This window comes from Aspergillus luchuensis, chromosome 5, assembly GCF_016861625.1.
Source record: "Aspergillus luchuensis IFO 4308 DNA, chromosome 5, nearly complete sequence".
NCBI classification, from domain to species: domain Eukaryota; kingdom Fungi; phylum Ascomycota; class Eurotiomycetes; order Eurotiales; family Aspergillaceae; genus Aspergillus; species Aspergillus luchuensis.
Genome location: NC_054853.1, coordinates 5,938,102 through 5,950,980, shown reverse-complemented (window position 1 = coordinate 5,950,980; position 12,879 = coordinate 5,938,102). Strand labels below are relative to the sequence as shown.

Sequence of the window (12,879 nt, the reverse complement as noted above, 5' to 3'; positions counted from 1 at the left end):
GATTTCTGCTCTTGCACGTTTCCATCTTCTTATCACACACAATGAAGACCTTCTCGCTCTCCCTTGCTCTTCTGGCTGCTGCCAGCATGGTCAGCGCTGATGTCTCCGTCAGCGACTGCGCTGTATGTGTACCCGGGTGTGACTCTTATTGACGCACATCACTGACCAGCGCGCGTCTCTAGCAAATGTGCCTTAGCAACATGAACAACAAGGCTTCTGAGCTTGGCTGCTCCAGCGGCGACTTGTCCTGCCTGTGCAGCAAGCCCGACTACAGCTACGGTATCCGCGACTGCACCGCTCAGGCTTGCCCCAATGATGACGCCAACGCCGTTGTCTCGACGGCTCTTGCTTCTTGCCCCACTTCCTCTGGCAGCTCCGACTCCGCTTCTGCTACTGGTGCTTCTAGCACTGGCTCCGGCGCTGGCGGTGCTGGATCTACCACCTCTGCCTCTTCGGCTACCGGCAGTGGTGCCTCGTCTGCCTCTGGAACCAACAGTGGTAACACCAGCGGTGCCACGACTGGCGCTACCACCAGTGGAGCGGTAAGCTTAGTATACTCGTGATACCAACGTTGGGAAGCTAATCTCTTGCAGACTTCTGGTGCCACCTCTGGTGCGACCACCCTGAGCACCATCACCAGCACGAGCACTAGCACCGGCACTGTCTCTGGCCAGACCACTCTCAGCACCATCACTGGCACCAGCACCAGCACCGGTACTGTCTCTGGTGCCACCTCCGGCTCTTCTGGCAGCTCTACCTCTGGCTCTGGCTCTGGCTCTGGATCTAGCTCCAACGGCTCTGGCGGCTCTTCCTCCGCTACTGGAACTGCTCCCTCTTCCTCCGAGACCACTGGTGCTGCTCCCAAGCTTAACGTTGCCGGCAGTGGAATCGCTGGTGCTCTTGGTCTCGCTGCTATGTTCCTTCTCTAAGTGACTGGGCAAATGGCTTGATGGCCTGGATACTTCAGGCGCCAAGACGGGACTGAAAACCTGACTTGGACTGTTTCACTATTATGGTTTACGACTTCTACGCTTTGTTTGCGGCTTGTATATGTTAATAGGATGGGTCATAGCATAATGACTAGTAGATAATGTGCCGACTGCCCATGATCATTATCATGGATATGCAGCAGCATGGATGCTTTATGGATGGTTTAATGGATCACCAGGTTGATTTACACTCTTTCTCGGTCGGTTAGGTTAAAAATATGAGTCAATATACTCTTAAGATCATCAACAAAGCCGCGTAATACATCTTGAGTAGTTGCAGCATGATGACCATGCTTATACACTGAAATAAGGAGGGGTATTCATGATGTGGTGACGTAGACTATGCACAGTGGCATCAGAATGTGATGTGTAACAGTCAATCCGCCGCACTGGACCTCGGAAGGTAAGCTTCCACGCAACGGATGCGCGATAAGCTCGAGACTTCTGCATTTCGATGACATTGTGACTTGAGCTGATTGTGGCTTTGCGGAGATGTTCGTTTTAGAAAGTTTATCGCGTCCTCTTTATTTATAGCTCGATATTACTTCAACTACATGTCACTGTTTGATCGGATTATACAGAAAGTTCTAGTGAAGGACTTGTCTGTCTATATTTATCTTCAGGTATGACCTATACCCAGTTCTGCATGGTCTACGGAATACATTGGGTATTTGTTGGTCGTTGCAACAAGGTTATCGTTATGTATTTAGCTCTAATTTGGTGTGAATAAAGAACATCATAGCACTACTAGTAGTAGATGATGGTTGGCTTGGCAGTGTGGATATATATCTGCGCACCAGACGCCCTTGTCACTAATGGTACTAATCCATGTTTAACAGTCACCACTACATCGCTACTACAAGGTCTTTCTTTTGAATTTTTTTTTTTAAAAAAAAAAGAAAGAAAGAAAGAAAAAACAAAATTTCTAGCCTTCACCTTGGTGATGGACTGCCATCCGTAGTTCCTGCTCCATTATAGAGCATTGAATTAGACATACAAACCATAAACAAGGTAAACACCAATAGAGAGTCAGATCATGGCCCTTAATTTCAGTCGCTAACTCTACAGCTTCATAGCCAGATCACTAGTCAACATCCTATATACAGAAATACCTCATCGCCCCTTCTTTGAATATAGGTTCATGTTATCCCCGAGCATGCGAAGAAAGGGAGACTCGGTCAGGTGACCGTATTCTTCCTGCCATCAGCCACAGGCACCGAGGCACTAAGGCATGAAGACAGCAGTCGTATCTATATCCTCAGAAAGTAACCGATACGAGAACTACCCAACAACGCCCTCATGCAAAGCACGGTTCAATGTAGAGGGCTATTTTTGTTCTTATCTGAATGCCTAAATTGTTCCGTAGCCTTAGTCTACATTATATCAATGAAAAATCTATGTATGAAGATAATTTATAAAGTCCAATGGTCCTGGTTCGGGTGTTCCATTTACAACACAATTCAACATACTACTCATACCATACTACACCCCAGCACTACCCCCCATTTCTCACGAGAAACAAGCACTAAGCAATAAACATGCCCAGCCTCATTACCTTCATTAATCCATCTACGCGCCCCCTCCTCAAACGTCGCCTCCACATCCTCATTGCATCACTCATCGCTCTGACCTTCATCCTCATCATCGCCCGACTAGCAACCCCAGGCACACCAGCAACTCGCACCAATATCTGGGGTATAGCAGTGGTACAATCCTCTCCCCCCTCATAAGCATTCACTCAATTCAATTACACTAAGTAGAACTAACAACTGAACTAAATGGATAGTGCCTCAAAGCCGCCCTCTTCCTCACGTACCAAATCCTAACAACCTACAAAGCCCGCTTCAAGCGATGGGCCAATCTCAAAGCCAACATAATTCTGGATATAATCGACACGGTGTTTTGGTTCGCGTTGTTTATTATCAGTATAATGGGCGCGAGCGGCGGCCGTAGTGTCGCTAGTAAGGCCTTGGGTGCGTTTGTGGCTATTTTGGCGTTGGTGTTGTGGTGAGTTTTATAAGAACCAAGAACCAAGACCGATTGTGATGGTGTGAGTGGAGCTAATGGGTTATATAGTGGGGTGGTGGGGTTGTTGTCGTATCTTTGTGTCTTGGATTATCGGTATTTCAAGGGTCATGGGGGAGTTGAGACTTATGGGAGTGAGGAAGGGAAGGGGGAGGAGGGTGTTTGATGTGGAAGAGGGTACTATTGTATATTGTATATTGTTGTTTTTTTATGGCTGTTATGGAGTCATTAATGTATAGAAGGGGAGAAGAAAAGAGACATAGTGAGAGTTCATATATTGTATTCTGTTAAGACACTCGCCTACGTGGTCTCCCAAATTTACATACAAGTTTACTTTTGCTGTGTTTCGTTTGTGTTTAGTAGTTGTAGCGACGACCCTCTTAGACCACAGAGGCTTCAACCAGAAATGAATCGAATTGAGTTGAACAATTAATTACCTTACTATTATCCAGGCGTAGCAATATAGCCCAATGTACTTTCTGGGTTGAACCCCACCATCCTTAACAGATGAAGGCACAAGGCTGCAACTTTACTTTTAAAACACGCCATTCATTTTCTAATCTCCACATAGTTTAGATCGAGGACAGAGTAATTATTTTAGAGGTTTTAAGTTTAATCTCCTTATCACTTTGCTGGTTCCACTTTCAAATACCTCCTAACCATAAGCGGTAATGGGTACGACTACGACGAGGTATCTACAATAGATGATAAGGATTTTGTTTGGGATAATACTGCGGTCGGTCGTCTGTTCGTATCTTTCCCCCTTCTAGGGAGAGGAGTGGGACGAAGCGGCGGAATACGAGAGTTGAATCCCGGGTGCTACTTGGAGAAAATAGGGCTTATAGAGGAAGACTGAATGATGCAGTATGCATGACAACCAATGATCACATCAAAACACATGGGAGAAGAACGAGAAGAAAGTCGTAAATCGATAAAGCAGAAAGACACTCAAAAATTTTTCATCGCCTCCGGGCGCAGCATCTCCACCTGATCCTCCTCCATGTCCATCATCTTGCCATAAGACTTTGGAGGAGCCGAGAGAATCCGACTCGGATGCATGACATTGAACAAAACACAACACAAGAACATCAACAGGGTATCAAAAATATACAGAAACATCTCACTCTGTTTCAAAACGCCCTCCGAGCCCTGCACATATTCCACCACACGATAGATGGACCGTATCATGATCAGAACACTAGCCGTGTACAAAATGCGCATATAAGTGTGCCACGGCGGTGTGAAAGTCAGAGATACTTCAGTCGGTGAAGCAGCCATACGGCGATGGAATACCGCAGTGACGATGATGAAGAAGCCGAAAAAGACCAATTGAACGATAAGACCGACCACAATGATGTTATTACCCAAAGAGATCTTGCTGGGGGTTTCGGCAGAGGCCATCATTCCGCCGCCGCCACTTTGGATAAAGAATGAGAGCACGTCGCCGGTCACGAATATCTTGGTCAGCCATGATGGCCGGATCAAAGAGTGTGAACTGCCGTCGAGGAGGCGGATGATTCGGCCCAGGATCATGTAGATGGAGGCGGAGAATAGGGCGGGGGCTAGAAGGAGAAGCAGTTCTTGTCCGACGTAGGCTTTCACGGTCCAATCGGGGGTCTCTCTGGCGCTGAAGTATCGTGCGATGTATCCAAAGGTTTCAACTAAAAAGGCTCAAGGCATTAGAAGTGTGGAGGGATAGAGGGATGAGGGAACACACAGAAGCCACCAATAACGAATGGTACAAAACACCATGTTCGCCTACGGATCAATTGGAAAAGATGCACTAGGGAGGTTGCAGCGAACAGCCCGGCAGAGATAATAGCAGCGACGACAGAGGGCTCATAGTCATAGAGCTTGTAGTCATTCGACATGATTGAAGCTTTGGGTCGTGAGGCGTTTGGAAAAGCAGAAGTTGAACCCCAAGGAAGAGAGAACTTGGAGGACAAAGAGGATTTAATAAGTAATTAACGAACACTACGCACTGGGCAGGTGGATCTCCGCTGCGTAGCTTGCACGTTTATGCCATGGAGCTAAACGTTCTCCGCTCAGGGGCGTCCGTAGAGATCCACAGGGCTTGGGTTCTTATGGTTACCATTGTAAGCTCAATGACCATCTTAGAAAAGCCGAGAGTGATTCTGGTGGGTAACCGGTAGTAGGTGACTGGCCCGTTGTAAAGAAGTCAAAGCTTCATTATGGATGTTACCCTCATTCATCACAAAAGCAATGAAGAACCATACCTTTACGTTAATCCCCTTTCATCATATCATCTACAGTTTCATACAATTCATACTGCAGCTTACTTGGTACAGTAAGATCGCAAGCAATCTTGACAGTATTACACTCATGTCCCATTTTGACTTCACATAAACGGTACTACAAGAGAAAATCTCAGTGCTGCAGGTTCGCAAGTCCAAGGGTCTTCCGGCCGTCTCAGGGCTACCAACAGGCAGGCTACTGTGTTTACCAAGACTGCCCAGCCACTAGTAAAGACGGCACAGTAGGAACTCCCCCACTGATGGTATATCACATTGGTAAAAATATCATCCAGCGGGGATATTTCGGCGAAAATAACATGGCCCTGAAGCCAGTCGGGGCGGCGATATCATTTGCTAAAAAACGTAAGTTGATGGTGATCAATCCACCAGCTATGGAGATTGTAGTCTAATGGAATCATACATTCTCAAAATCTACGCTCCTTAGTAGGATTAATAGAGAGGGACATTTAACATCAGCCGTAGAACAATTAATAGAAATAATCAAAATTAACTCCCGGGATGATCGTCCTTCCCCGTCCTTCGTTTTTCGTATCTTATACCCGATCAGTCGAGCACGGGTCTCTTCGAACAACAGCTTAGACAAGATAAGCCAATTGGCGTCTTTCTAGAGACAAGTGAGGTGAGACATTGACGGGAGGTGTGTGGGGACTAGCCCTATTTATATTCTGTGTGGTGCATATGTGTCTGTGCCTGAAACAGCCTTAATGGATGAATCTAGTCATCAAAACGGCCAGCACGGTGATCGACATAAGTTCAGTCGCCACTGTCCAGCAATTCTGGTGTACGCCCAAAACATTCGAGGAAAGCACCAAAGGCCACGTGCTTTTGATGATCAAATTGTTAATCGTTGAGCATGGAGCCCAGAACTGCCTTCTAATCGTCAAAAGCACACTTCGTCTTTTGGTTTCCAGTGGTTGAAGTTAGGAAAATCAGGCCTGGGGTATTTAGATGAAGCAGATCAGATACTAAGCAGTGACACTCAGGGTAGAGATTGCCCAGACTCAATACACCAAGTTCCATGAGAGCATCTGTCAATTGCCCATCTGCCCAGGGCCAAAACAGGGACGGACGGAGATAGCGCTGAGTATCATGCTCACATTCAAACGTATACCCCTGATTGTGCTTCTTTTACGCCAGCCTTGATACTATGTAATACACGTGAAGACCGGCATATACTCCGGTAACCCCAGACAGGTTTTATAGCTACACTCCAACCATTAGAGTGGAGAAATCGGCCCGGCCTCCGCACATAGCTTATCCTTCTCAGCTCAGTTTTCAGGTTAACTTAATTGTATGTGAAGCTTGGCAGTTGGTCAGTAGCTACCGGTCAACTAACATCCCAGCAGCAGAGCGACAACGAGACACGTAAGTTGAAAGTGCAGGTGAGATAATCTCACGCGCCGTGGGGCATAGACACTAAGTTCCTGCCATCCGTTGCTGAGGTCGTCAAGGCTGATTGAGGGAATCAAAGCAGACTTTATAGTCTGTGGTGGTGCTAGGGATATGCTTTATGAAAATAACATGTCGCTGATTCAACGATACTTTTCTCAATCGCTAGAGCAATCGGCTAGTGCCTGCCCAGCGTCAGAATCAGTGCTGTCGCTTCATCGGTTATTATCCGCACCTCTGAGGTATTGGCGATGCCCTTTTCGGTCAGAACATGTCAATGACTGTGAATCCGGAGATTAATATTGTACGAGCGATATAACCATCTAAGTTGATTGGTGTAAGCCAAGCCTATATAATTAGTGATTGAAACGCTGTGGCTGAAACCCATTGTGTTTTGGTAGGCTTGAAGAAGGATATGCCAACTTGTGCACCCTATCCCGAACACGATAAGCTGAGGTGCCCCTTTCTGCCAGGTTTTGCACGGGGGGTCCTTCGTTACTGGTCCAAACAATCCACACTAACACCAGTTCGTGATAACGGCGACGCCAGGGTCCATTGTAGCGTGCTTGGTAGTAAGAAGAACTGCATTCGGATCGGGGGATGATAGCGTCCGGGCAAAGAAAGCCCCGACTTGGAGTAGCGCCAACAATCGGCAGCCTTCTGATTGGCGGGTGGTGACGCGGGTCCCCACTGCAGCAGGCGTGATTACGAGCCGCCGCCCATTTACTTTATAACTAGTCCCAAAATAGCCTTGTTACTGCCTGCAATTGCTCGTTGCCGCCTGATCCTGGAGGGCGAGCCTTCTCCCATTTATTCCTCTGCTTCCTCTTCATCCTCGCTGCTTCATTTCCATCCGACTCGCCGTTTTTCTATATTGCATCCATCAAAATCATCAGTTCTATTCGACCGTGGTATCCCCTGCTTGACTCCATCACAATCATGACCATCTCTTCCCTCGTCCGTCGAGGTGTGGAGGCCGCCTTGGAACAGCCTACCCCGAACCAACCCACCATCCATTTCGCAGGATGGCTGTCAGCTCTGTTTGTCTTCACGGTCCTCGCCTTCATCGCTATCGGATTTTCGGTAAGCTGCATACTGTCTATGAGCTGATTATTGACGGGCACTGACACGTACGCTCAGGTGGAGTACACTTATGGAATGCTGATCCCGACCCTCGCCGCTATCGAGGACTCCAACCCCGATGTCTACGTCCGAATCGATGGCAACCTTGACGCCAACAAGCCTGTCGATGCAAACGAGCCCGATACCGAGCCTGTTATCGAAGCTCCCCCTCCGATGCCCATCACCAGCAAACTACGCACCACGATTCAGCACCTCCGTGCCCGTGCCGGTTTCCTCTCCCGCTTCCGTGGCTTGAGCATGCTCGTCACTTATGGTCTTGCACAAGGGCTGGTCTTTTCCATGATGCCGTTCTCTATCAACGCATTCTTCTCTCAGTTTGTTGTCGGCATGATCTGCAGCGTTGCATTGGCGAACCTGCAGTTGGCGTGGGTTCACATTGTTATCTCCGAGCCTTCTCCCAAACGTTTCTACCAGCGGATCCCCGGTTTCGATGCCTGGAAGAAGATCGCTCCTGTTGTTGCTTTTGAACACGCCGTTACCAATGCCGCATACTACATTCCCCTGATCCTGATCAGCGCTTGCAACGGCTTCAAGAACATTGAGAACCCCTCCGGCGGTGACTCCCCAGCCAAAACTCTCGCCGGCGCAGCTACGCTCGTCTCCCTGCCAGCTCTTCTCTCTTTCGTGGTGTCTATTCCCGCCCGGGCCATCTTCATCCGCGTGGCTGCGTCTATGCTCCCTGAGGAGGATGAGTCGATTGTGCCTTTCGACCGTTCCTTTGGCGGCAAGGTCTCTCCCGCCATTGTCGGCGGCAGCGGCAAGCTGAGCATCATGGATGCTTGGAAGACTTTCGACCGGCCTGCTCTGGTCCGCTTCGTCAAGGCCATCGGCAAAGGTTTCGCTATCGAGGTTGCCGTGGCTGCATTCTTCACCACTCTGCTGGTTGCGCAGGTTTGGGCTGGAGCGGTCACCTATGGCTTCGCTGGAAACAACGCTTAATTACCGTTGAATGCCTTAAAGTGTGTACAGATCCAAAACAATCAGCTACGACTCTGCTCTTTTGCATGACTCTATACATAAGTCCTCGTGTTTGATGATATAGCGCTTACATGATAATCCATATTCCATCCATGACGTAGTTTGAACCTGTGTAATGTGATTTAGTTCCAGCCATCTCGTGCACGGATGAGTCGTTGGCGATCATTCTTACAGCTACCCCTATTGCCCATATTTCTTTGTTTGCCCTCCCGTCGCATCGGGCAGGGATAAGCATGGCGTGTGACACAAGAGGGGACTTGGGAGAGTCGGGATTGTCCTGCGGAGGTCCGAAGGAGTAAGCGTTATCCCCTCACCTGGACAGACCTGGCTTAGAGAGACTTCCCAGGAGGGTAGACTACTATTATCTTCACCGGCCTGCTGCAGCATCCTCAACTTGCTTTGGACCAGTCACATATCATAGACTGGACGGGCCATACCCGCGAGGTACTCAGGGCTACTACTTACTACAAGTAGTAGCAGAGCAACGCCACCGAGGCGCACCATTTAAGTTGTTATCGCAGCCCACCCCGCCCCCCACTCACCGCCCGGCAGCGATTCTTTCCCATCCACTCACTACTACTAATTGCCAGTCTCTTCGTGACCCTCGGTCTACTTACCTTCCCTCCTGCTCATTTGCTCTCTGTGTTAAATCACCCTCAGGGTAGTAGTCCCTCCTATTCTCCTCTTTCTCCTCTTCTTCTACTCTTTACCCCCTTGGCCACCTTCTGCTCTATCAAGGGTCCCCTCTCTTCTCACCATACCACCCCCTCTTGCATCCCCTCATCGTATTATCGGCTCAACACCCCTCCTCTCCCCCTCCTTCCCCTCCCCGGTATACTCTTTCCACCATGGCCACAACAGCAGCAGGTCGCATGCTCTCCCGCCAACTGCAGCAAATGCAGTCGGACAAGGACATTCCCGGGATCAGCTGCGGATTGGTCGATAACAATGTCTTTGAATGGGAGGTCATGCTCATGATCTCCGATGATGTCAAGTTGTATGGCGGTGAGTAAAGTTTGGGTGGGAGAAAGCCTGAATCAACATCTCCAAATTATTTCCAGGGCTTGCCATACTGACTCAAAATGAATAATAGGTGGTTTCTTCCGTGCTCGTCTCTCGTTTCCTCCTGACTACCCTCACATGCCACCGAAAATGAAGTTCGAGACGCCTCTGTACCATCCGAACAGTACGCCTCACCCTGTACCTTCCTAGCTTCCCTTGAATTCATTTCCAAGGCACAAGACAATCACAGAATACTAATTCAACTGTGACAATCATATAGTCTACCCCAACGGTGACGTCTGCATCTCCATCCTTCATCCCCCAGAGGAAGACAAGTACGGCTACGAGTCCGCCGCGGAGCGCTGGTCCCCCGTGCAAACGCCCGAGACGATCCTCCTCTCCGTCATCTCCATGCTCTCCAGCCCCAACGATGAAAGCCCCGCCAATGTCGAGGCTGCACGGTTATGGCGGGAAGACCCAAAAGAGTTCAAGAAGAAGGTGCGCAAGTGCGTACGGGATAGTCTGGGAGAGGAGTAAATGAGTTCCTCCTTTCATTAATTACTCTTATCATACCTTGAGTCAAACCATCCAGTCGTGGTTTGTACATGGAACAGAGACGGAAATGGGTCAATATGGGTTTTCTTTTCTTTATGTTGTTCGTTGCATGATAGAAGGACGCTTGGTGCGGTTGATTCGGCTGATGGTCTATCTATTTACTTACGTACGGGATATATGCATTCTTTTCCCCTTTCGCCTGACAATTCTTGTTGCGGATGCGGGGAGTTTTCTTCTTTTTCTCGTTGATTGGTCTAAGATGGAGTTTAATTTCATTTCTTACTTTACTTTTCTTGCCCTTCTTCCTTCCGTTCTTTTCACTCAACCTACCATTGCACTCGTTGCTCTTGCATGCTTCTTCTCGTGCGCTGTTCAATCCTGGTTGTATATCCTTTTGGGTGTAGGCGGGTTTCCTTTCCCAGTGAATATACTTGTGGTATAGGGGTTAAATACACGGACCCACTAACTTTTGGCCGCTGAAGTATCCCTAGTATGTATAGTTGGCGAAACCATACTTAGAGAACGGCAGTAACTGTAACTTTCATAACTGCAACGATAGCAAACTGGTATCTATTGTATGTACTATAGTTGTAGGGTATACACTAAGATATAGACTCTTGTATATGTAATTAGGCTTTAGGCGTCTTCTTCATCCCCTTCCGGATAGATTCCAGGAAGAATCCGGGGTAGAGGAAGGTAAGGCAGCTCACGGCGATGGCCATCATCCTATATCTATAATCAGTATTTTCCGTATTCCCGATATAGAACGGGGACGGGAGCCATAATCGAAAGGGGCACACTCACATTCCATCAAGAACCAAGAATTCATTTTCTTTCTGCATGAGCGGGTTACCCCATCCACCGGCCATTTCAGGGATACTGCATATACCACGTTAGCATCTCGCAGTGTACCTAGCTTTGAGAAGGTGACAAGTAGAAGAAGAGGTAGTGGGGCATGCTTACCGATAAATACACCGAATCAAAGTAGCAAAGTAAGCCACGATGCCGGCCCAAATAACAACCCTGAGGTTCTTCGGCCCAGTGAGGTTCCCATTCTCATCAACGAACTTCTCGCCGCCCAAGCCCGGTCCCTTTCTCACGACACGGATGAAGAAATCCAACGCTAACACACCACAAATCGACATTGTGCCCACCTGGAAGGCGATACCCGCTACCATGATATCATCGCCCACCTTCAGCAGATTCTGCTGCTTCTTGCCTGCTGCCGCGGCAACACCGCCACCTGCGGCTTGGAGAATGAGTGATCCGACATCACAGCTGATGAAGATCCAGGTGAAGAGTTGGGGCTTGAGACGCGCGTATTGCGGGCCCAGGGAGACAATGACGTGTTTCAGGGTGAGATAGATACCGGCGGCGATGAAAGTCGGGGCGAGGACGAGACAGACGATTTGTAGTTCGAAGGCGCCATTGTCCCAGGGGTTGTGGTTCATTAGGATTCGGCCGACGTATCCTGCTAGTTCCATGTATCCGCCGATTACCATTGCGATCAACATTGTCCAGGAGCGGTAGTAGACGCCGAGTCCAAGTTGGAGGGTGCCGAGGAGGCCGAAGTAGACGGCGAAGAAGATGTTACCGCCGAGGTTGGGGTAGTAGCCGTATGTTGTCGCTGTGACGGGACATTCTGGCGTGACCTGCGTGCAATTGCTGCTCATGGTGATGGGTTGTCGTCCGCTGGTTCTGGTGGTCGTAAGAGTAGTCGTGTATTGGTGTAGGGTGAGGAAAAGATAGTCGATATAGGTGGGAGAGACCAAAGGAAAGTAACAAGCCGCTATGAGAATAGGTCTATATGCAATTTACCATGCAATATATGCAAGCAGAGTAGAAAAACGAGGGAAAGAAAGAAACAGATATGTAAGATGATGCTGGCTCTGACCCTGATCGATGCGCGCACATATTGTATGTCAGCCTGATGGGGATCAGACCTATTAATATAAGATAGTCGAATAAAATTTATAGTCGACCCGTTCTTTATCCCGATTTGCCGGGCCTTGGAGACGGTCCTCTGCCTGGTGGATCGGTCGTGTATGAATTTCATGGCATGACAACGCCGATTGGCTCGCTTTCGTTCTCGTTCTCGTTTTCGTTCTCGCACTACTCCACTGGCTGTATCTGTTGGTTCTACCGTTATCGCCGATAGGGGAATTTCTCCGGCCATGGACTTGCCACAAGGAAACTTTTTGAGCCCGTATCCTCTTGATTTGTTCGTCGGGCTCATTTGTTCCTAGTCATCAACGAACTATTCGATCAACTCCCACTCTTTCTTCCCGGAACTGATCTTGTCGATGGAGATAAAGTATGCCTGGAGAAGATTCAGTAAGCATTCATTTAACCGACTTGATAGCGGCCGTTGTGGGGACTCACGGCTCCACCTGTGTCCTTGCGCCCCTTTTGCTGCTGGGTTGGAGAACAAAACAGCCAGAAGTGAAACAACTCTTTCTGTAGATAGTTGCAGCAGCTCTCGGCATGCCGGTGCCCAGCTTGCATTGACCCCAGGAAATCTC

At 48.6% G+C, this 12,879-nt stretch overlaps 6 protein-coding genes across 6 annotated transcripts; 4 read left to right on the top strand and 2 right to left on the bottom strand.

Moving 5' to 3' along the window:
• Positions 1-41: 41 nt before the first annotated feature.
• AKAW2_51951A (CFEM domain-containing protein) lies at positions 42-929 on the top strand (the record flags this gene model as incomplete). The annotated part of the gene is made up of 3 exons (XM_041691937.1): positions 42-122; positions 183-542; positions 594-929. The coding sequence occupies 3 exons, from the start codon at positions 42-44 to the stop codon at positions 927-929; spliced, it is 777 nt and encodes a 258-aa protein (XP_041545372.1).
• A 1,598-nt stretch (positions 930-2,527) lies between these two features.
• AKAW2_51950A (uncharacterized protein) lies at positions 2,528-3,180 on the top strand (the record flags this gene model as incomplete). Its single annotated transcript, XM_041691936.1, has 3 exons — positions 2,528-2,695; positions 2,776-2,996; positions 3,066-3,180. The coding sequence occupies 3 exons, from the start codon at positions 2,528-2,530 to the stop codon at positions 3,178-3,180; spliced, it is 504 nt and encodes a 167-aa protein (XP_041545371.1).
• Positions 3,181-3,962: 782 nt separating this feature from the next.
• On the bottom strand, positions 3,963-4,885 carry AKAW2_51949S (RTA1 domain-containing protein; the record flags this gene model as incomplete). Its single annotated transcript, XM_041691935.1, has 2 exons — positions 3,963-4,675; positions 4,732-4,885. 2 exons carry the CDS (start codon positions 4,883-4,885, stop codon positions 3,963-3,965), a joined length of 867 nt encoding a protein of 288 aa, XP_041545370.1.
• A 2,952-nt stretch (positions 4,886-7,837) lies between these two features.
• Positions 7,838-8,761, top strand: AKAW2_51948A (uncharacterized protein; the record flags this gene model as incomplete). Its single annotated transcript, XM_041691933.1, has 1 exon — positions 7,838-8,761. One exon carries the CDS (start codon positions 7,838-7,840, stop codon positions 8,759-8,761), a length of 924 nt encoding a protein of 307 aa, XP_041545369.1.
• Positions 8,762-9,648: 887 nt separating this feature from the next.
• On the top strand, positions 9,649-10,339 carry UBC15 (putative ubiquitin conjugating enzyme; the record flags this gene model as incomplete). The annotated part of the gene is made up of 3 exons (XM_041691932.1): positions 9,649-9,805; positions 9,894-9,986; positions 10,083-10,339. The coding sequence occupies 3 exons, from the start codon at positions 9,649-9,651 to the stop codon at positions 10,337-10,339; spliced, it is 507 nt and encodes a 168-aa protein (XP_041545368.1).
• Positions 10,340-10,986: 647 nt separating this feature from the next.
• On the bottom strand, positions 10,987-12,030 carry AKAW2_51946S (RTA1 domain-containing protein; the record flags this gene model as incomplete). Its single annotated transcript, XM_041691931.1, has 3 exons — positions 10,987-11,083; positions 11,162-11,236; positions 11,321-12,030. The coding sequence occupies 3 exons, from the start codon at positions 12,028-12,030 to the stop codon at positions 10,987-10,989; spliced, it is 882 nt and encodes a 293-aa protein (XP_041545367.1).
• Positions 12,031-12,879: the final 849 nt, after the last annotated feature.